The sequence below is a fragment of the Zeus faber genome, assembly GCF_960531495.2.
Source record: "Zeus faber genome assembly, chromosome: 12".
Lineage (NCBI taxonomy): Eukaryota > Metazoa > Chordata > Actinopteri > Zeiformes > Zeidae > Zeus > Zeus faber.
In genome coordinates, this window is record NC_137196.1 from 15,361,903 (window position 1) to 15,387,143 (window position 25,241).

Below are 25,241 nucleotides of genomic sequence, written 5' to 3' on the forward strand. Positions count from 1 at the left end.
CTTTCGGGAAAAAGAAAAAGAATGCAGCTACAAATTCTGTTAGACGTTGAGATATTTAGCATTTCTCACTATAGATGCAGCTGTAGATATAGTATATTATTATATCCTATTTTTTTCTCACTCAAGTAGCAGCTCTCTATAAATGGTTATTATGCATTTTTTTTTAAATATATTTTGTTTCTTACCCTAATAGAATCTGAAGATATATCTATTATTATATATTATTTTTGATTATTTTATAGAAATTGTATTTATTTTCCCTAACGTATCATTGTTAATCAAACTGACCAAGTCTTGTTTGCTTTGGTGTACATCACTTACTATTTTACTTCTCTCTCAGTCATAAATATCAGATGGATTTTGTTGTTTCACTCCCCCGCCCCACCCCCATTCCCCCTCCGAAAAAAAAGCCTCACATTTGGTTGGAAAATTCAAATGAAATAATGATGAGCGTGACCTCCACCATGACCCTCCATTGACCTCCCTATATTGCACTTTTTTTGATGTATTTTTTTCCCCTCCTCCTCCTCCTCCTCCACCACTATCCCCCGATTCCCCCAATTCCCCCAATTCCCCATAGCCCGTACGGCGGGTCGGCGGCGAGGAAGCGGAGTTCCCAGGACGGGGTGCAGGGCGCCCCCGTCAACAAGAGGAAGTCGCTGCTGATGAAGCCGCGCCACTACAGCCCCAGCGAGGCGTGCGAGGAGGAGAGCGAGGACCTGGCGGCGCCGCGGGACAAAGACGAGCCGAGGAACACTGACACTCCAGCAGGTAAACAGATGTCCTGTTGTTTTGTCTGTTTTGATGAACAATTGACGCTGAATTTTAAAACCCCATCTGTTGCATTCATGTCCCTGCCTCCCCGCCCGCCCGCCAGCCGCGGCCAGCCACAGTCATTGTGCGCTGGAAAGTGAAAGACTCCGCGCATTAGTTGGTGTCTCGCATCCTCAAATTGAAGTTCTGACGCTTGATCTGCCATGATAGTTTTTGGCACTGCTTCACCCCTCCCATACACCCCCCCCCCCCCCCTTCTCTTGATGAGGCCAGATTTCAGACGCCGCATCTGTCTTTTATTTTTATTTTTTACGTTATTATTAATTGAATAGTGGTTGCAAAGCCATTCAACGCACATAATGCAAAGCTCAAAGGACTCAAATGCATTCAAAACGGCTTGAGCAGTTCGAGTTTTTCCACCATTTTTGTTTTTTCGAATCAGATTTTTTAAGCACGGTATTCAAGTTATACAGCGGATGAATTATCGAAAAATACTGCTGCTCTCCTACTCTCCCTCTACTGCTCCTCTGCGTTTTATCAAGAACAAAAGGCTTGAAGAGGGTGTATATTTTACTCTTACTACCTTAACCTTAACCAAAGGAAAATTTGTTTCTTATTTTGTAATGAATTGAATTTCAGTGCATTTTGGCAACAACACTCCTCGGTTTACATGTACATTCTCAGCCATTGTAATCAGCCCTGATTTGGTGTATTTTTAACGATGTAACTAAGCAACAAACGTAATTGTGCCTTTTCAAAAGCTTTTGTTCGGCCCTCTAACACAGTCTAATACATAATTAGGCATAATGTCTACGACTCATTATAGTACACATGTGTGTAGTTAAATGGACCCGGAGAGTAGCCCGCCCAAATTGTGTGGATTCACTGAAAATTGAATTTATTTGTTTCCAAAGTTCATATTACGTTACAATTATCCTAGTAATTTACTGTGTTTTTATAAAAAGATCACCTCTCTCTCTCTCTCTCTTGTTTTAGCGATCAACATTAATGAATATCTCTCTATGCATAAAAAACACACAGGAGATATTTTTGTTATATACACAAAATAAATACACATTAATACCCTGTTAAATAGGAAATACAAAAATAGCCATGAGGACATTTCCCCACGTCCGTGTGTTGTTTGTTTCTCGACGTTGTGTAGATCGAAGAGACTAAAAAACACAGGATTTAAAGTGTGCAGTCTGGGCATATCTGCATTTTGGTGGAAAAGGAGAGGGAGAGAGAGGAAGAGAGAGGGAGAGAAATAAGCCTCTCATTTGGTCGAGCCACACTGCGTTCGGCTGCAGCCAAGTCCGGCCCCGCTGCAGAGCGCCGGTAATGGCTATTCTGGAGTACAAACTGTTCACCTGTTCCAACACACAAACCACCGCAGGGATCCAAGTTTTTTTTTTTTTGTTTTTTTTTTTTGTTTTTCTCTGTCTTTTTTTTTTCGCACTCGTGTGCTTGTGTGATAAGTGGACAATGTGTGTGTGTGCGTGTGTGTGTGTGTGTGTGTGGGGGGGGGGAGGGGAACTTCAAATGTCCATTCAACAGGGGCCTCTGTATACATACATACTGTGATGGGCAGGGAAAAATTATATTAAGCACATTGGGAAAATAGGATAGAAAGTTGTGTATTTCCATGGACCAAATTTTTTTTTTTAACCATTCCAACACAATTTGTGTCAGCATGTAAATCTCTTTTGCCAGGGATTTGTGTTTTTTATATATATTTTTTCCCCATTAGTAACTAGCTGCCGTCTGATAATGCCTGTATCTGTATCATCCTAAGCAGCGTAAAACTAATTCTCAAAATCTATCATCAGACCTCCGTGGGTTACTTTTGCTCCCTGGTGTCTGGCCACCTCAGAGGATATAGACCTACAGCGCAGCCTACTTACACTAAAAACCCTCATGGTGCAAAGAGCTTTAGCCGGCACGCAAGTTTGAATGGTTTTGGGGGATCAGAGGAGATTTCCTTAAATCAATCCAGATGATTGTCGATCATTGACTTTGTAATCATTGTTAATATACTGCCATTTCAGGCTACAACTAAACTCTTTGTCTGGTCCAGGGACAGGACTTTTCCATATGCTTAGGAGTGGATTTCTGGATTTCCATTGAAAAGTTGTCCTAGGCTGATTGGGGGAAATTTATTCATATAAAACAAATAAGCTCATTCTCATATCATATACGTTTGAACGCCTACAACTAAATAATAAATCATAAAATATGCATCTGAAATTACAGGCACCTTCAATAAAGTTTCAGCTAAAGGTATTTTTAAAAGGGACACCATTAATTGCAAATTCTATGTTTAATGTTTTCATCGGTTATCATCATTCTGAAAAAAAAAAATACGATATGCGATTATCTATATTTTAAATATATTTATTGTAGCCTGAAGTTTCCCTTCAATTTATTATAAGTGATTTTTATAACCAGCCATTAAACCTCTGCAGCTCGATTCCTGTGCTAATCTATCACAAACCGACTGAATCAACAATACATTTCAGCATTTAGATTTACAACCCAAGGGGCAAATAATCAAAAAAAAACCATATTCTTTATGTATAACTCAATGAGAATAGGATTTCTTTGCTGCAGTCGGTTGCATTTGAATAACGAAAGTCTTATAGTTGATATATTCTGTTATAATATTATATTTTTGCAGCCTCTTGCCGATGTTTTGTAAGTGAGAACATCTTTATCAAATCAACTCTAATTTGTACCTGCTAAATTCTGTTGACACAACTATCTTTAAATTAAATGGCTGGAGCTCATTACTGGTCTCTCGTAAAACCAAGTTTCCGACTATCAAAAATATTCATAAAGTCGGCTTCACCTCCATCTCTGAGCCAGAGAGGTGTTGCCACAGAATTTGTTTTCCCTTCCCTCCCTTCACTTCTGTCCCTCGAAACAAATCTGTTTTTTGAAACGAGTTTGGTGTAAATGATGAGCCCATGTCACCGCCGGGCTTACACACATTTAAAAACTAATGTCCGCCGTGCGACATCATGTAAATCTTCCCTTAATCTTGTTTAAAATGTGGTTGCTGTTCTTTGAGACGTTGAACGGGAAAAAGAAAAAAAAAAAAACAATTGGAGTTTTTCATCTCCCATTTTCATGTTCAACTAACCTGAAGAGGAGGAGGATATATATGTTTTATCTAAATGATTACTTTAGAATTGCCTCAAAATCTAGCAGCTGCTGACCTCACGAGTACACAATTTCGATGGTGTCTAGAATGTACGTGTTCACAAATCCTCATCCTCTGGATGAACAAAAACAAAACATGTTTTCTCAAGATGTTATTCATGAAAAGTGCCATAAAATGTAAAACCTTAACTGGATTTGTGGGAATTAAACAGGAAATACATCTTATCTTTTACGTTGCGGATGTTTTTTGTGTAAAGACTCGGGCGGGTCCCAAAGCACACAGAGAGTAGCTAGCTGTTGTTGTTTTTTTTTTTTTTTTGGTCTCATCTTAGACGGTGATTTAATCGTGATGAATGGAACGTCAAACAGAAACGGTTACCACGACGCTGCGGCAAAGTCATACGATTCCCTGGGATGGTCCGAAGTGGCGTCGGGCGCCTCCCCCCGGTGCGAGGCGTCCGAGGCTCTGATGGGCGAAGAGGAGGGAGGAGGAGCGCCCCTCCATGAAGAAGAAGACCGAGACCAAAGCCAAGACAGAATGAGCGCCGCCTGCGCTCTGTCGCCGCAGAGGAGCCCGGGCGACGACGCGGAGGCGAGGATGTCCCTGTCGGCCAGGATGAACGGCTCCGCCGCCACGCCCCCTGGAGGCCTGGAGGACTTCTGCAGGCGGAACGGCCACCACCACCACCACCACCACCACCACCATGGGGAAGAGGTGCCCGACTTGGATCTGGGCGCCAACGCCGCCATGGGCCGGGCCGGCCTCTTCCAGGAGGAGGCGCTGAGGTACGGGCGCTACCCGACGGAGGAGGACAGCGACGGAGAGCCGGAGCCGGAGATGGAGCTGGAGATGGAGAGGCCGCCCAGGCTGGAGGGCTGGGCGCTGGGCCTCCAGGAGAGGGCCGCGGAGCTGGGCCGGGGCCGGGTGAATCTGAGCCTCCTGGAGCAGGCCATAGCGCTGCAGTCGGAGCAGAGGCAGGCCCTGCACCACGCCTACCGGGAGATGGACCGCTTCCTCCTGGAGCAGATGACCAACGAGAGGAGGCATCACAGAATGATGGACATGGACATCAGACTGAACTACCATGGAGGCAAAGGTACAAAGCATTTAGACGTGTATGTTCACCCCAGGGTTGTGAACCTGAGTACTATGAATACTCTGAAGAATCAATGGCTTCATCTCCCTTGTTTCTTCCCTGAGCCTTCATTCTCATTTGAAATGTCACAAAAAGGGATAAGAACACACATAGCGCATGTTATCTTCCTGAGAATCAGGCGGACTCACTTGTAACTTGGATGATTGGATGTTAGAAATGATAAAAGGAATAAAATAATTACACTTAAAGGGAGGAAAGCCTCTTTGCTCAATAAAAAAAAACAACGTTTGTGGTAACCACTGAAGGAATAAATAACCAGACTAAAATAAAGAAAGAACCCAAATTTTCTGATGGAATTGCTACTACTCACTATATTGGATTTTGATAGGAATCAACTGGATATTTAACCATGACCATAAGTCTTAAATCCTCCTAAAGTACCTCTCATGTTTTCCTCGGATTCTTCAAATAACTCCAGCTAAATGTGTAATCCTAGATGTAATCTTTCGATGGATGGGCATTAAGAAGTGAATGCTCTGTGTTGAACTTAACTAAAATGACAGATTAACTATGCATTTCGTCAAAAAGTGTCCGGCGTGGCATGATATGCAATCTGTATGGACTTACGCGCAATATGTCACACACGATGACGCCGACGCTACAAGTGCAGACAAGTGGATTTAGACGGTCTCACGTCTTTTCTACTTTCGACAACAAATTTCCTGTTTTCTTGGCGGCGCTTAACAAAAACCCATGTTCAACAAATGCCAAATCATGGATTGCATTTGATTGTTTTTTTTTGTTGTTTGTTTTTGGGGTTGTTTGTTTTGTTATTATCTCCACAGATTCCCCCCGAACAGATAAGAAGGATATTAAGTGCCCGACTCCGGGCTGCGATGGCACAGGCCATGTGACCGGCCTCTACCCGCACCACAGGAGTCTGTCGGGGTGTCCGCATAAAGTGCGAGTTCCTCCAGAAAGTGAGTGTAACACCAACCTGTCAACAACACACCCTTGGATGGACACGATTTCAGTGTTGACAATCGAGTTTACTGTAATTATTTAAATCCTCACAGTGGGGAGACGAGGCGGCGTGCAGTCAGCTCATTGATGGACTTAACAAAATAAACTTTAAGGATTTCTTTCCCTCTCATAATATGTTGAAAATGTCTGGAAATTGAAAATGTTGGTTTTTTTTTTCTTCTTCCAAATTGGTGATTGTTAAGTCATTTCAATGTAACTCAGCAAAACATTCGACATTAAACAGTAATGTTACAAAAGGACCAGGAAAAGTAATTAAGTTTTTCAATGTGCTCTCAGACTGTGAAGGCAGTATTTGCAAATCAAAGGGCTATAACGCAGTATTCAGAAATAAATAGACAACTCCTACAAACTAATTGGGCGGTATGCAAAGAAGAGAAGTTTCTAAGGATACAGCGCAAACCTTTAACAGCACGGGTGTTTTGAAGAATATAATCAGCTGTCTTGTTATATTCCTCTTTGCACTAAGCTATTTACATTTCAGGCCGCCATGCCGGCATTTCGCCACAATGAGGAAAAACCTTTTTGCTTTTGTCTTCAATTCAGTCTCTGTAGGATCTGCCTTTTAGTTTTTGTAGAATATAGAAAATGGTTTGGTGAAAATCAACAGTGCATTTATTTCTTATGTTTGCTAAATCTGTTTTTTTTTAATAATTAATACTATTATTATTGTTGTTATTACTATTATACATACATACACTACTGTATTTTTCAGTTCAACTCTTTTCTTCATTCATATAGTATTTGTTTTACATGAAATTTCATTACATTACATCATTTACAAGATGCCAAAGCAACATAAAAAACAATTACATTTTGTTGGTAGCTACTCACAGCCGGCTAAACCTTCTATGGGAATAAGTAGCATTAGAAGGGTTAGATATTAATGTTACATTTTTTGAGAGGGTGGATAGAAATCCTTGAGATAGAGATGAGCAAATAATAATAATAATAATAATAACTGGCAATTAAATAAAAGGCAATGAAATGGTAATAATAATAAAAAAAACAAGCAAAACACAAATAATAAAAATAGACTAAAATATAAAAATTTGATATTATACAAATATTATACAGATTTTTCAGATCTGGGTCATCAATTTAGACCTTGAAAGATCACGGTCATCCCTCAGCCAATTATATTACTCCTCACAATAGTCTAGGAGGAAAGAGAGCATTTCGAAGGCAATGACCTTGTTTTTACATGTTGAGGTTATTGTCTTATTGATTCATTCTCTACAGTATAATGCTCCCGTTGACTTCACCGCCCTTCGTCCTCTCTTTCGATCCCTCCATAGTTCTGGCGATGCACGAGAATGTCCTCAAGTGCCCCACGCCCGGATGCACCGGGAGAGGCCATGTCAACAGCAACCGTAGCACCCATCGGAGGTACCGCCCCAGGCACGCCGGCCCACCGTTAAGAGGCTTTGCGCACATACTTCACGGGCGAGTTTACCAAACGGGGGCTAATGGTGTTTGATTTCCTCTCCCTGCCTGCCGTCCCGCAGTCTCTCAGGCTGCCCCATCGCTGCCGCCGTCAAAGTCTCCAAGCCTCAGGACGAGAGCCCCAAATGCAGGCAAACACCAGATCGCTCACCCAGGTAGGAAATGCATGAAATGGACGTTTTCCCTCAGTACACAACATTACGATCGGTGGGACGTTCGGTGGAAATAATCATCACCGATAGCGTTCAGACGACAAGGCTTCCACTCCAGTCAGCAGCTACGAAGAGGCCAGAAAACAATAATAAATGGTATTATTTGGGGAGGAGGCTGATCCCAACAGATGACGCTTTTTATTTCCTGTCATCCAAGTAAGACTTTACTCCTGTAGGTTTCCTTTCTGTGGGCGACAATAAAAAAGAGCAGAACTCTTTGTTCCCCGCGGATGTACCACGGGCGGGGTGCCCACTCCTACTATATTAATTAGTCTGGCAACGTGGCGGCGCGTATACAACACAACATCAGATCAAGGACCTAAGAGGATAAAGACATTGGCATCTGTGAAGGATTCACAAATGTTTTTGGAATTCATTACTTTCCCAGGATCCCGTAATAACTTGTTGGAACGCCTCGTTGTTGTTTGGACACCTCATGTCAATACCAAACCGCCGTTATTTCGTTTTTTTTGTGCCTTTTTTTCCCCCAGAGCCATCAACCTGATGAAGAAGTTTGACATGAACCAGCTGAACTATCGGCTCCCGCACCCAGTAGCAGCGCTGCAGACCAACCTGGCCAAGGACATGGACAAATTAAGCAAAATCCGCTTTGATTACGCCAGCTTCGACGCCCAGGTCTTTGGCAAGCAGCCTCTGATGGCAGCCCACCAGGACCAGGAGACCCCCGTGCACCTACCCGACTGTAAGTTCCACACATTTTGGGGATTTTTTTTTTAAATAAACGTTGGTTTTGTAGAGTCAGGAAGTATGTTAGGGGTTAGGGTGAGGGTCCACCCGCTCACCGGGTTATCCCTTTTCTATTATGGGTGATACATTTTCTGCAGAATCTTCTTTTAAAGTTGTCTTTCATCACCTCAATAAATTGTCTAGTTTCCCGGAAAAACCCCAAATATTTGACTGTTTGCTGCCCTTTCAGCGCCCCAGCAGTACCCTGGCTTCCTCGGCGCCCCCGTCGGTTGCCTCCCCGCCTCCGGACAGCTTAGCCCGCCGACTCCATTCACAAACGGAGACTCCAGTCTTCAGGCGGCCGCCGCCACCGCCGCCATCCTTAACCTCTCCACCCGCTACCGCAACAACATGGAGGCTGTCGCCGGCCGGCCCCTGGCAACCTCCACAAAGGTAATCAAATTAGACCACTTGGAAAGGTATTTAATGTGGTCATTTTAAAGGAACTGTGATTTGTGTATAAAAAGGAAAAACATCAAAAGGCCAGAATTTGGCAAAGGGAGCCCCTGTCTCTCCGGTGGCAGGAAAACAAGGAGGTTTCCACTCCATAAAGCTTTAATGTACACAAAAGAAAAATTGTGTAATCACATCCAAAAAAAAAAAAAAAAAAAAGCAGGGGGAATACAAGCGGCCTCCCTTCCCAACAACAATCGGTTATCTTTTTTTTTGACAAGAAATGTGGAATTATATTTTTGTTTCTATGTACAATCCGGCGCGTCCAAAAGCCAAAACCCCCAAATCGTTGTCTTTAGCGCCACTTGTGCGATACAGATGGCGGGGGATATTTTGCTTAGTTCTATGATCCAACATAGACCGCGTCTATGCGTCTAGTCTGAAAAGCTTTTCCATGGATTAAATTAATCAGATAAATTAATGTGAATTCAACTCTTTGCTCTTTAATTCACACGAAAAACCCCCAAAAACTCCTTCTCTGTGTTTTGGAAATGTGGATTAAAAACCGTAAACCCAACGCCCAACCCCCCACCACTGATCCCAAATCTCTTCCAATCTCCCGTTACCTCTGACTGTGTTGTCTTAAAAGTTTTTTTTTGCCTGTTGATTTATATTCCTCTCACTTTTCCGCATCACGGTGATTCGGCGGCATTTGTTCCTCGGTTGATAATAAACAAAAAATAAAAAATAAATCCCTCAGATTGCTCTGAGCTGCATTCCAAGGCGGCGCGCCGCAGATGATTCAAGGTTTCCACGCCCACTCGCAGTGCGGAGCTGGGCCCGCCACCAGGTAGCGGCCCACGAATAAAGCGGCCCCATGAATTAAACAGCGTTACCAAGTTCATCATCTGTTCTCCCTCGACCGCTTTGGTTTTTTTTTTCCCGGAAAGAAACTCCAAGGCACGCATCCGCTGAAAGGAGCTTTGAAAGAAAGAACAAAAAAAAAAAGAGTATACTATATTATATCAATTATTGTGAATTATCACTTTTAGCGCTCTCTGTCTGGAGAAAAAAACACTCTGTTCGAAAATTCAATAGAAGCTGAAAGCGCAAACTGCTCATATTTTCCTTTTGCACTCAGAGAAAGTAAAACAAACACTCAGATGGGGAGAGAAAGCATTACGTACACGCCGCTGTGGTTCTACACTGATGTTATTTTGATTAGGTACACACATCACCAAACAGCCGGATAATTAAAGTGGACAGCGGCATGTGATGCCCGTGAAAATTATCCCCTTTAATTAATTTGAAAGGCCCTCTTTTGTTACAAAAAATAATGGTGTACGGTGGGCTTTAATGCGACATATGTGTTGAGTAATTGGTTTCGTTTATAGAAAGGAATTCCACTTTTGTTTTTATTTTTTATTTTATTTTTTGAATAAGCTCAAACTTTGTTTTTCGTGCTGTGAGGCCTCTGCTCTGGAGATCGCACTCGCGCTTCGGAACGCAAACGACGGTGACAAGAAAACTTATGGCACGTTAAGCTTTTTAATTTTTGTTATAATAGCGGTGACCTAGAACCCGGCAACCCCCAGCTGCCATCTTGGTTGTGTTTGTCCTAGAAAACAGATCACACAGCTGTCACTGAAAAGCTATATACCAGTGATTCTTTTTTTTTTTTCGATTGAATTATCATTGGCTTAGCGCTTTACTTTGTCCCGGTGTTAATCACTGTGTTTCTTATTCAAATAAACAACTGAGAGATTAATAAATGGTAGTGCAACGTTTTTTTTTGTTGTTTTGTTTTGTTTTTATGTACAGTGTATTGTTGTTTTTTTACTTTTACGTTAATACCGTTGCTGTGACGGGACTTATTTAATATTAGTATTTTGTCTTGTCCTTCTTTTTAACAAACTAAAATGCCACTCAGCCCCAGCTCTCACCTTTTATCTTTTAACTTAACTTACCCTGTGCGTAAAATTGCTTTCTGTATATTATGTATATTTTTGTATGTATTTATTAATTAAATAAATAAACAATCTATGTTTTTATTTATTTGTTTATTTGTTTGTTTGTTTGTTTGTTTGTTTGTTTATTTATTTATTGCCACTTTCCTTCAATATTTGGCTATTTTTGCTATAAAATCTTTTTTTCAGACTGTTAAGCTTTCAGTTATGCCCATTGTCTGTTCAGCAGTGTACCAATCTACCCCACGACAAATTCCTCGCGTATAAAAAATGTGCTTGGAGAAACACACCGATTCCGACTGTGACTCTGATTCCTCAGGACATGCTCATAGAGGTGGACGAGAACGGCACCCTGGACCTGAGCATGAAGAAGAGCAAGGAGGGCGGCAGACCCCAGACGAAGGTGCCTTTGGAGGAGCCGTCGCCCCTCGCCGAGCCCTCCGTCATGGCCAAGGGCGGCGGCCTGCTCATCACGCCGGCCTTCTACCAGACCCTGTGTGACAGGGACGCCTGGGACGCACACATCCCGCTCAACTTCAGCAAAGCTCCCGCCCTGCACGACAACGAGGTAAAGGGAAAAAAAAAAGATGAAGTGTTTTTAGTTCGCGTAGCGACACAAACTATGGATTGAGCATTTATCATGGATCCGCGGCGAACCCAAGTGAAAAAATTGAGTTTTCTTTTCCGTACTGTTAGTATATTTATAGAATAAAAAGAGTGTTATAAAGTATATTTCTTCACATTTGTACGTTTTTGTGTATATACTTGAAGTTTACTATTTACTCTTGCGTACTATTTTAAAGTACAGATTTAGTGAAGTAGTCATTTATATGCTGTAAGTGTAGTGTAAGTACACCTATAAAACATATATGTAAACATGAACCTAAACTTCAGTATACCTGTCATAAGTGTGTAATTTTGGTCACACGTAACCAAAAACACATGAACAAATACAACTTCTAAGATCACACTAAGTACAACTTAAGTGCTTTCAATTCAACACAACTTGAGTATATTAATTGTCAATACATAAAAAGTATACGAAAGATGAAGTCGAGTTTTTTCAACGTCTCTCTCAAAACGTATTTCAATGAGTCCGTTTGAAAACGCCATCGGAGACGACGGCGACTCACTTCTCCGCTCGGAGCTCGTGACATCTTTCAAATTTCTCCCGTTTATTACACCACCAGCTTATCCGGGCCTCTTTTAGAATTTCCTTTGCCCCGGGGGACCCATGAGGATCGCTAATCTGCTGTTGGGAAGTTTGTATTTCCATGTTGCCTTTTTTTTTTTTTTTTTTTTTCTTCATTATTTCTTTATCTTTTCTTTTGTTTCTTACAACCCCCCCCCCCGGGGCGCGCTCCGCTCCTTTTTTTGTCGTCGGTATGCGGAGGCCTCATAATTTGACCTGTTTCCGAGTCAAACGCAACATCTGGTGGTCACAGAAATTTGTCTTTGGCAGAATGCAAATCTAAATGTCACGGCTATACGTCGGAAAAACACAGCGCGGGGGGATTAAGAGTGACTTTAAATGGATGTATGATTTACTACAGTATCAGCAAACCTTAAGCGTAATCGCTTTGCCTTGCTCTCTAACCTCCGGGGGCCTCAGTTTTAAGAGTATTAACCAGTGATTTCCCATTGATCACTCACTTTTAGGTCATGGCGCGTGGCGGTCAAGGTTTGAAAAAAAAAAAAAATTTTTTTTTGAACAGGAGGGTTATTAAGAAAAAAATATATATATTTGTTTGTTTTGTTTTCGTTTCCCAGCACGAGGACTATGACGAGCTCTCCCTCGAGGAGCAGCACTACCACGGGGACTCCGGCGTCACCAGCCCCAAAAGCAAGCTGCTACTACGAGACGCGAAGAAAGAGCTAATGAGGTACATTGTGCCGGAGATCAGATGGGATCAGATCGGGGTTTGTTTGTTTTTTTTGTTTTTTTTTGGGAGGGGGTTCAGGCGAAAGGGGGAGGAGTAGACGTCTTGAGGCATCTTAACAAATTCATCTGTACGTTAATGCAAGTTCCCCCTTTAAAGGGTCAGTGGACAGATGGTCAGTATTAATAACAAAAGTGTAATTCCACACCAGACCTCTGCATAAATAGGACTGTGTGCGATAAATGAGCTGAATAAACATGGGAAGTCTCGCCCCTCCGATTTAAAGTGTATCGGCTATCGTTTTCCTTTTTTTCTTCTTTTTTTTAAATCTGTAATCTATCATGTATCGTTCTGACTGGTATGTCTGCAGGTTCATGTGGAGAAGAAATGTTTCTATATGACAGTGAGTTTTTGCCTGTATGTCCTGTACAAGCGTACAACTCTTTTCAACCTTCTAGTTAGACTGCATGTTCTCTTAGGAATACACTGCAGCACAAAGGGTGCTCTCAGCAAATCATTTCATGTTATTTGGCCTTGGAATCACTTTTTTGTTCCAAAAATAAATCAAAAAATAATCGGAATATTTGTTTTGTCTTGTTCCAAAAACAAAATAAATATGTGTCAAAGGGATGAATTATGTCATTGTTTGTTTTTTACGTTTTGACAACATTTTTTACGTCATTCTTAAAATAAATTCTAAGAAAAGTTTGGGAAAAGTGGAGTTAAACCCGATTAATACCAAGCCAGTCTTTCTTGCTTACTCTGAGCAGAAATGATTCAAGTCAAAATAACATGAAATGACTTGTAAAGAAGCACCTTTCTTGCAGTCTACTGCTGAGAATCAACAGGAAAGTAGGATTCAGTAGTTTCCACAAGACGACACACCACAGACTGCTGTAACGCCAGCATATTTAACTTGAATCGGTGTGTGATATAATTATTTTCAACTAAATTTCTGGCTGCACTAACTCTTCACTTCTCCAGTGTCCATGAAAAGGTTATGAAATATTAAATACAAGCCTGGCAGCTCAGCGACGTGTTGAATATTCTACTAATTCCTGTGTTCTCTGTAGCTGTCCGACTCCAGGCTGTGATGGAAGTGGCCACGTTACAGGAAATTATGCATCACATCGAAGGTACTGAGGATATCTATCTATCTGTCTATCTGTCTATCTATCTGTCTATCTGTCTGTCTATCTGTCTGTCTATCTGTCTGTCTATCTATCTATCTATCTATCTATCTATCGATCTATCTATCTATCTATCTATCTATCTATCTATCTATCTATCTATCTATCTATCTATCTATCTATCTATCTATCTATCTATCTCTATCTATCTATCTATCTATCTATCTATCTATCTATCTATCTATCTATCTATCTATCTATCTATCTATCTATCTATCTATCTATCTATCTATCTATCTATCTATCTATCTATCTATCTATCTATCTATCTATCTATCCATCGGTTCCTCCGTCCGTCTATCTAGCTATCTATCTTTCTATCCATCTATCCTTATATTTATTCTTCTAACTGCCTGTCTGTCTGTCTGTCCTTCTAACTGTCTGTCTGTCCATCAATCAAGCCATCTATCTATCTATCTATCTATCTATCTATCTATCTATCTATCTATCAATCTATCTATCTATCTATCTATCTATCTATCTATCTATCTATCTATCTATCTATCTATCTATCTGTCTGTCTATCTATCTGTCTGTCTATATATAACTTTTAACATACATATAACTAAATATGTATCTATATCTATATATGTATCTATATCTATACTATACTGCATGTACAGAGAGAAAGATATATATATATATATACTGTGTATATCCGAAACAGTAAATAGTGATATACGATATGTATATTTATACTGTATATATATAAATATATAAATAAATCTTTGATATATAAATATATATATGTGTGTAGAGAGAGACATACCGTCTATATAAATAATAATAAATTAAATGATAATGATGATAATGAATGATAAATAAAGAATCTTCTTCTATATATACATGCAGATACGTATTCTATATACTGTATGCTCTCTCTCTCTCTCTCTCTCTCTCTCTCTCTCTCTCTATCTCTCTCTCTCCCTCTCTCTCTCTCTCTCTCTCTCTCTGTCTGTATATAAACTGTGTATGTATATATAACAGCGACGGAGAGAAGCAAATGATCAAGTGATCAAGGTTAAAAGTTTATCAATATGATTATCAATGATCATTGTATCCCGTTTGCAAGGCTATTTAATTGGTGACGTGGAAAGCCATTGTGGGAATTGCGAGGTGGGGGGGGGGGGGGGGGGGGGGGGATTATTTGTTTCTTCCTCGACACTTTGAATAAACACGCTTTGTGACACATTGTGCTTTGTGTCGGGATCACCCTCCGATCTCGCCTCGTGAATTTCGTGTGTGATCAAAGAGTGCAGTGGTACGACTGTGAGCTGTGCTTATCCTCCGCAGCGTGTCTGGATGTCCCCTGGCTGACAAGACGCTCAAATCACTGATGGCAGCCAACTCTCAGGAATTAAAGTACGTATTTGGGAGTTAAACAGTGACTGTCGGGAGGATTTTGCTCACATTTGAAACCGGCTCCCTTCCTTTTGTGGTTTTCCTTTTCGACTCGGGCCAAAGCCGGTCCTTTGGGCGCCGCCGCTTTCTCAGTGTGAACTTCTCGGGGGGTTGGTTTACGTCGATACGATGTCCTGGTTTTAAAAAGGGGTTTAACTGGTCTGCCCGTCTCTGCACCTCCACAGGTGCCCCACGCCCGGCTGTGACGGCTCCGGACATGTGACCGGGAACTACGCTTCACACAGAAGGTACTGGTGTCCGGCCAGGACGGGGAACACAACCATCACAACCATCACTACTAGGCATGAATTAAACTGGTCCAAAGCATGAGGGAGGGGGGCGGGGGGTTTTGTTTACGATGATATACCTTCTGTTTAATTCTGCTGTTTTGGTCCATATTCGTTGTTTATTCCTTTCTAGGTTGATTTGGTTACGTATTCAGATTGTGTTTCATTGATGGGTAATGTGATGATAAGGTGATGAGAGAGAGAGAGAGAGAGCACTTTACACTGTATATACATTATATTGTTTATATATATTGGTGTAATTGATCTGTTAGAGAAAGAGAGAGTGAGAAAGAGAAACAGATAAATATATACACAAATTACATATATATATATATATATATATAGAGAGAGAGAGAGAGAGAGAGAGAGAGAGAAAGGGGGTAAGGGAGAGGTACAGTATATACGTATACATATATACATATATATGTAGCTACAGTATATATATATATATTTTTATATGTATATTTACTGTGTGTATATATATATATATATATATATGTATATGTAATGAATTAATTTTTTTGTTTGTAGGTTGATTTGTTTACTTATTTCGTTTTTGTTTAATTGATGGCCATAAAATACAAGGAATTCTGTTGTATTGATCAAATCTAGGCTAATGACAACCCTTGACGTTGAATATTCATATCCTATTAATATAAAATGCTCACTCTGTAAACTTGTCGATGTACGTCGTATTCGTGATTGTTTATTCCCGCTTCACGTTCCGTCGTTTCAGCTTGTCAGGATGTCCACGGGCCCGAAAAGGAGGCTTGAAGCTCACACCAAACAAAGATGAAAAAGATGAACAAGAAATGAAGTAGGAATTGTTTTATTGTCGTTGTTGTCGTTGTTGTTGTTGTTGTTGTTGAATGGTGAATTAAATTGGAAAATAAGCGCCAGTCTTGCTGCTGTGCACACAGGGCAGTATTATACCTGGAGACTGTTCAGTTGAGCAAAGGAAATTATATTTCTCTTGTTGTAACATTAGTGAATTATTTTTGAAGGATTAGCTGCATGTTTATGGGACATTTTTCAGCCTTTTTCCCCCCCATCCCCAGAATGGAATATCTGGCTTATCATTCTTTGCTGAGTGCTTTCTTGATAATTATTATTATATTAAGAAAATGTTGAATGGCTCCAACGCCACTGTATACACAAATCTACACCCGGTTGTCGACCAAAACAGTAATGTAATTGATGCTCTGCTTAAGTCCAAAGATACTGTTGCCTATGAGGTGTTTTTTTTTTTATACATCTGGACATTGATTTTTTTTTTTTTTACTTTTTAATTACTAATGCAACGGCGTGAGCTTAGGAATTAGAGTGGAATAGATCTCATACACATTAAGAGAGGAATGGAGAGGCGGGGGGTCGCAAATGTCCTGAGATTATTGTAAACAGTGTCCCATATCCCCCACAGTGCTCCTATTGTCCCAGTGCTGTGCACTAGAATACCTGTGCTGGTCCCAGCAATGGCACTGGTGTTGTTTTGTCCTCTAAGTGCTGCTGTTTTATATATATATATATATATATATATATATATATATTTAAATCTTTTATTTTAGAGTAACAAAATGCTGAAACAGGCTTTTTTTTTGTAGCAGCACTCCACAGTGTGTGTGTCATTTGTATCATCCCAGGTGAACTTTCCACTTTATCAGTGAGGGAAAGAGGGTCGGTCGGGAAAACCTAAAAAAACACGACATTCTTTCACATTTGCCTGACGGGGGGGCGAGGGGTAGATTACGTGACAATTATCTATAATTCATGTCACTCCATTACTGACCTGCAGAAAACAGACGTATAAATGTGATTTTTTTTTTTTCCCTCAGACTCTTAATGATATTCAGCAAGAATGTATGCTTTTGTTTTCCCCCCACGAAACATTGATAACGTTTTGTTGCATTTCGGACGCAAATGTTGAAAACGACATTTGGTGCACTCAGCGGAGGGTTCGCTCAGTGGGAACTTTTAATGGATTAGTACTAACTTAAAGCTGACGTGATTATTTGAGTACATTTCTAGTTTTGGTGACTTCCTTTTTTAATCAGCATTTGGCTGGATTAATCAAAATAATGGTTAAACAAATCTTCCGGTCTAGTTATTTAGAGCTTTTTAGAAACTCTGAAAATGATTTGATTCCGATATATATTCATACACTCTTTTGAAGTTTTTTTGGGGGGGGTGGGGTGGGGGGGGGGTTGTATACATGCTATTAATCTTTAGTTGAGCCCGTGACACGGAAAGCCGGTCAGGTGGCCGACACATTGGGAGAGAGATGAGATTTGGAGAGATGGTGAATCTGAATCACGAATGACACTGTGTACGGAATATTTGAGAATAAAAAAATGTGACAAAAACGATGCACATTGTGTGTAACATGTAAAAGGTTACGGTGGAATGAGCCACAGCTGACTTCTTTATCTATCTGATAGGTGTCCAGTAATTGGATGTGACGGACAGGGCCATATATCAGGCAAATACACATCCCACCGCAGTGCAGGCAGTTGTCCGCTCGCTGCCAAGAGGCAGAAAGAGTCCTCTATCAGTGGACTACCCTTTTGGAAAGCCAATAAACAAGAACTGCCCCACTGTCCCTTGCCTGGCTGCAATGGCCTCGGACATGCCAATAATGTTTTTGTCACTCACAGAAGGTGAGGCTGCCTGCCCTCCATTTTGTTTTCTGAACAATAGAAGGTTGACATTTTGCATTTCACACAATAGCATCATTTCATTCCATTCATTCAGTCTCTCTTTGTAGTCTAAAGTTTGGGAACTTGGCGTGTGTCCTCACCTAATCTCCGCTGTGTCACTGTGTCCTGCACCAGCTTGTCAGGCTGCCCGCTCAATGCACAGAGCATCAAGAAGAAGCAGTCGGGAGAAGAAATGATGACCATCAAGCTGAAAGCCAGTAGTGGTGAGACATTTTACTGAGGTGTATCGCATCTAATTTCAGTACAATCTCTACTTGGTATCTTGAAGGGACTACAGACCTAGGGCTGGGAGATATATCAATTTGATATAGATTTATCGCCCATGGAACTAGACTTTTGTATTTGGTTATACCAAATGTTGTGATATAGTGAAATGATGTCTTTAAGGCTGCGTTACAGTAAAATAATGCAACTTTATGAACTTCATAGGCTGTTCTAGCTGTTCTTATCTAATTAACAACTGTAATTGACATTATATATATATATATATATATATATATATATATATATATACATAATACATATATTTCTTGTGTGTAAATATTTCATGAAAGTGTGAATAGTCATCCCTAAAATATCTGCCAATTATCCATATCAAGGTATTCCTCGAAACATATTGTGATTTTGTACATAAGGCCCAGTACTATACGGACCGTCTTATACAAATAGAAAATGTTTAGTGTGAACACACTCAAGACCAGACTCTCACTTTGGGTTCAGGCGTTGAAAACAAGGAAGATGTTCAACATTTAGATCATGAAATCAAGGAACTGAACGAATCCAACCTGAAAATAGAAGCAGACATGATGCAGCTCCAAACCCAGGTAAATATTTACACCGTGACAATTGCATGAAATTTTAAATAAAGGGGTTAAAAAAACTTGAATGAATGAAAACAAAATGGGGGATTTTGACCCTCAGGGTTTTACGAGATATTCCTTCCTATCTGAAAGCAGATTTCGTCGATGGAATGTAACCTGAAGACAATTGAGGAAGAAAACAAGATGATAGAACAACACAACGACAGCCTTCTGAAGGAGCTTGCTCGCCTCAGCCAAGCGCTCATAAACAGCCTGACTGACATCCAGCTGCCACAAATGGTACAGTATGTCTTAAAATGAGCTGAGATGAGCTGAGATGAGATAAGATGAGAAAGATAAGATAAAAAAAGTAAGATGAGATAAGAAAGATAAGATGAGATAAGAAAGATAAGATGAGATAAGAATGAGATGAAATTAGAATGTGATGAGATGAGATGAGAATAAGATAAGATGAGATGCAACTACACCTACCTCCACCTCCACCTATAAGATAAAAAGGTAAGATGAGATAAGAAACATGAGATGAGATAAGATAGGATGAGATGAGATAAGATAGGATTAGATGAGATTAGATGAGATGAGATTAGATGAGATACAAAAAAGTAAGGTGAGATACGATTAGATAAGAATCAGATGAGGTGATATGAGATGAGATAAGATGAGATGAGATATGAATGAGATGAGGTGATATTAGAATAAGATGAGAAAGATAAGAAGGATTTTAAAAAGTAAGATGAGATAAGAATGAGAGGGGATAATAATGAAATTAGATTAGATGAGAATAAGATGAGGTGAGATGCAACTACACCTACCTACACCTCCACCTATAAGATAAAAGAGTAAGATGAGATAAGAAAGATAAGATGAGATGAGATAACATGATATATGAATGAGATTAAATGAGATGAGAATATGATTAGATGAGATAAGATGAGATGAGATAAGACAGAATTAGATAAGATGAGATGAGAATATGAAGATAGGATAAGATAAACAAGTAAGATGAGATAAGAAAGATAAGATGAGATGAGATAAGAATGAGATGAAATTAGATTAGAATAAGATTAGATGAGATAAAATTAGATCAGATAAGACAAAATGAGATGAGATAAGAATATGAAGATAGGATAAGATGAACAAGTAAAATTAGATAAGAAAAATAAGATGAGATTAGATTAGAATGAGATGAGAATAAAATGAGATGACATGACATGAGATCAGATGAGAATAACATGAAAAAGATAAGATAAGATAATAAAAGTAAGATTAGATAAAAAAGATAAAAAGATAAAAATAGATAAGATGAGATGAGATGATAATAAGATGAGATGAGGTGAGAATAAGATGAGATGTGATAATAATGAGAATGAGATGAGAAAGATAAGCTAAGATAAGATAAGATAAAAAAAGTAAGATGAGATAAGAAAGATAAGATGAGATGAGATAACATGAGATATGGGTGAGATGAAATTAGATGAGAATAATATTAGATGAGATAAGATGAGATGAGATAGGACAGAATGAGATAAGATGAGATGAATAAGATTAGATGAGATAAAATGAGATCAGATAAGACAAAATGAGATGAGATAAGAATATGAAGATAGGATAAGATGAACAAGTAAAATGAGATAAGAAAGATGAAATGAGATTAGATTAGAATGAGATGAGATGACATGACATGGGATCAGATGAGAATAAGATGAAAAAGACAAGATAAGATAATAAAAGTAAGATTAGATAAGAAAGATAAAAAGAGATAAGATGAGATGAGATGATAATAAGATGAGATGAGGTGAGAATAACATGAGATGAGATAATAATGAGAATGAGATGAGAAAGATAAGCTAAGATAAGCTAAGATAAAAAAGTAAGATGAGATAAGAAAGATAAGATGATATGACATAACATGAGATATGGATGAGATGAAATGAGATTAGAATAATATTAGATGAGATAAGATGAGATGAGATAAGACAGAATGAAATAAGATGAGATGAGAATATGAAGATAGGATAAGATAAACAAGTAAGATGAGATAAGAAAGATAAGATGAGATGAGATGAGATAATGAGATTAAATGAGATGAATAATATCAGATGAGATAAAATGAGATCAGATAAGACAAAATGAGATGAGATAAGAATATGGAGATAGGATAAGATGAACAAGTAAAATAAGATAAGAAAGACAAAATGAGATTTGATTAGAATGAGATGAGAATAAGATGAGATGACATGACATGAGATCAGATGAGAATAAGATGAAAAAGATAAGATAATAAAAGTAAGATTAGATAACAAAGATAAAAATAGATAAGATGAGATGAGATGATAATAAGATGAGATGAGGTGAGAATAACATGAGATGAGATAATAATGACAATGAGATGAGAAAGATACGCTTAGATAAGATAAGATAAGATAAAAAGGTAAGATGTGATAAGAAAGACAAGATGAGATGAGAAGAGATAAAATGAGAAACATAAGATCAGATGATAACGGCGAGACAAGTTAAGATGACATAACATCAAATGAGATCAAATGAGAAAGATACAATAAGATAAGACAAGACACGAAAGATGAGATGAAAATTAGATTAAAACCGCACCTCTCTTGAAACCAGTCTCATTTCCTCGTAACGGTCTCCGTGCTGCACTTATTTACTAACAGCTCAATGTGTTTTGGTTGCAGGGGCCCATCAGCGAGCACAATTTTGAAGCCTACGTGAACACATTAACTGATATGTACAACAACTCGGAACATGAATACTCTCCAGAGTGCAAGATCCTTTTGGATAACATCAAGCAGGCTATTAAGGGCATCCATGTTTGAGCCGTAGAGCGACCACGAGGTTCCTTTGACTTGGAATCATGGCACTTGAAAAGCTCTGTTTTACTGAGGAGCGCGGGCTCGGCTGCATCTGTTAAGACGAGGCGTTTGGGAATGTTCGGCGTTTCCCCCGCAGATACTCTGCCCCGAGGAGACGAGCGGCCGCATTCTAATGCTTTTATACCCTTTCTGCATTCACTTGTTTCTCCTGGTGAAATGTAACCCCCCTCTTGCACTTGATTATTTTGTATGGTTTTCTTGATTTAAATCTGTACGTGTTCATGTCATACTTATATTATTGCTATTTATTATATTTGTTGACCATTGTATTTATTTTCTCAATTTTTATTTATTTATATAATTGTAAATGGTTAATATTGACAAATCTGTTGATCTTTCTGCACATTGTAAATTACATCGAAGCACATTCCAATTTCCAATCATGGCTTACTTTCGCCATCTAGTGTTGAAGAATCTCTATCAGACCATGAGTTTGCCCCCCGCCCCCCTGAGAAAGTCAGATCTACCAAAACTGTCATGGTTAAGAGTTTTTGAGCATTGCTTTTTGCTTCTTTATCACAAAATGAATGTATGGTAAGACAAAGTGAACTCCGAGATCAAAAGAGGGAGAGGAAAAAAAAAAAAAAAAAAAAGCAAAGCAGCTGTACTGTACACGTTTGTCAACAGATAATGTCAAAAAGTGAAATGCTACCAGGAAGAGGCGCCGAGCAAAATGCATTGTTTTATCTTGTTCAGATTACACATTTTGCAAGTCGTGCCACAAAAATTGTGCGATTGACAGCACTTGGGGAATCAAACTCAAAACACACAAGATGTCTTTCCTTTTCTTGAAATATATAGATATTAAACTGCCTTCTGTGCACACGCAGAGTGTGCATACAGTATGTGCCTAATTGTATATGAATCCATAAAAATATACAGTGATATGTTTTGTGGTAGGACAGTATTATGTGGATGGTGTCTGATTTATTATACAGTACAATTATTTTCAGAGAAGGAAATGTTCCCGATGACTGTTTTAATTCCATTGTCTCAGTAGCTGGCTTTAAAATATCAGAATTGAGTTTGAAATGTCGGTGTTTATTTTTGACTTTTGGTATGCATGGAGAAAAAAAAAACAAAAAAAAACAACAAAGGTGGGAATGAGAGCAAAACACCATCCTACCCACAGTGATTCCTCCATCTTTCAACTGTATCTTATGCTATTATTTCTCTTCTATTGCTTATTGGCCTTTCCAATTCAGTATGTTTTACAGTATAAACATTCCTGTCATTCCTGGAGCAGAATTGAGCAGTTTCCATTTTCAAATCCTCATCCATTAAACCGACTTTGAGTTCAGTTTCAATGACTCAATGTGAATGAGAAAATAAGAGGAAGAAAAAAAAAAACATTCAGATATTTGACATATGGCGTGTCAAGTTTTTTTTTTTTTTGCTGTTTGTTTGTTTTTTTGCAGCAATTGCACTTTTCATTTTCTTGATGAATTATCAAATTGCCCCCGACTTTAAGTGTTTTTTTCAAATATGATTGATTTCAAGATGATTAAAAAAAAAAAGCAGACAATGTTATTAATTGGAATAACAGATTGGTCATTAATGCAAATGAACATGTCACCTCTTAAGAGAAATAATGTAACAGCAAAAGAGCCAAATTCAAATAAATATTTTAGCCCTTTTATTCGCCTAAATATTCATTAATTATAACTGATTTCTTTTTTTTTTTTCTTTTAAATTGAATCAAACATTTGTTTTAACCCAAATAATCTTTATTTAGAATTTCTAATACCACACATTGTTTGCTCAGGAAGTTTATTGAATAATATTTATTTTTCCTTGTTAGTATTTGATGTTTTGTAATGTGAAATAGTTTTTTTTTTGTGAACGATATTAGTAAAAAATCAAATTGTACCGTTTCTTTTCTTTTACATTAAAATGTAACGCTTTATTCTCAGTTGAAGTAGTTTGTAAATTGAAACTTCCTATTACTTTTACTATTTCATAATAAGCAGATATGCGCTGTGTTGTACAGTTTGTGTATGGTAGAAATAAACTTTTCAAACGCTTGTTTGTTGTATGTTGTTCGTCAACCTTGTAGTCTTTTCACATCCCATAACAAGCCTAGGAAACAATCTCGTGTGCGTCTTTCCTTTGGTTTCACCGCCACCTAGAGGTTGAAGTTTAGAATGCACTACTGAGAATGGATGACAGGTGAGCGCAAAAAGGTTCTTGGCCAGGATAGGCTTGTTTTAAATGCCCCTGGCCTGCAGAACCATTTAATTGTACTGTAGTGTGCTGATTTTAACTCTAATATATTTGCATCCACATCAACAATTAGTAGTCATTCATAAAAAATTATATATATATATATATATATATATAGTGGGGATGGTAGCTCAGGCGGTAGAGCTGGTGGTCTAGTGATCTAAAGGTTGCTGGTTCGATCCCGGGCTCCTCCTGCTAGCATGCTGTAGTGTCCTTGAGCAAGACACTTAACCCCTAATTGCTCCTGATGGCTGCGTCCGTCGGTGTTTGAACAATTGTAAGTCGCTTTGGATAAAAGCGTCTGCTAAATGTAATGTAATGTAATATATATATATATAAACACAAACACTTATTTGATGAAGAGTTTTCTCACTATATATTGGCCTGGTCTGTACAGGAAATTAAGAACTATAATAAAGTCCACACTGAAATACTGTGAGAACCTTTGTGTACGATTTGGTGAATGTGTTTGGCTGCTGAAGCTGTTTTCCTGCAGAAAATCGTTTCAAGTTCCAAACCATTAAGCTTTTCCATCGAGCCCTTGGGATTTCAACCTTTGACCCGCTCCATCTTGTCGATTTAGTTTTCCGAAAGAGCAGAATCAACTTAAACTGTGTGTCACTATTGATGCTATGCGGTACATAAAATACAACTGCAAACCATTGAAATGCCCAGTGGACTCTGATGCCGTGACTGTGTGCAGCAGGTCAATGACGGTATGAGGTCATTTACTCTGGTGTCTGAACGTTAAAGACCACCAGAGCCCATTTTCTCCGGTGGGTTTCACTCTGATTAGTTTGTTTCCAATCTGATGTAATTATTTCCTGAATTGATACCTGTGTGAGCCACAAATGATTGGGGAAATGTCTAGGGTCAGCATTATCCTGCTGAGTCAGGGAAAAAAGTAAAAGGCTTCATTCCACCAAGTTTCGACAAAAGTGGGAAAAATGAGAACGCCACAGATGACAACAAAAGTAATAACCTGATCATTGTCA

The 25,241-nt window shown here is 39.0% G+C and overlaps 1 protein-coding gene across 1 annotated transcript; it reads left to right on the top strand.

The window, feature by feature from the left end:
- Positions 1–4,911: 4,911 nt before the first annotated feature.
- st18 (ST18 C2H2C-type zinc finger transcription factor) lies at positions 4,912–21,966 on the top strand (the record flags this gene model as incomplete). Its single annotated transcript, XM_080010583.1, has 17 exons — positions 4,912–5,033; positions 5,879–6,013; positions 7,373–7,463; positions 7,583–7,675; positions 8,224–8,435; positions 8,670–8,872; positions 11,159–11,407; positions 12,613–12,722; positions 13,793–13,855; positions 15,203–15,271; positions 15,496–15,558; positions 16,334–16,414; positions 18,033–18,251; positions 18,426–18,514; positions 19,032–19,135; positions 19,265–19,411; positions 21,826–21,966. The coding sequence occupies exons 1-17, from the start codon at positions 4,940–4,942 to the stop codon at positions 21,964–21,966; spliced, it is 2,163 nt and encodes a 720-aa protein (XP_079866709.1). The 5' UTR covers positions 4,912–4,939.
- Between the last annotated feature and the right edge of the window lie 3,275 nt (positions 21,967–25,241).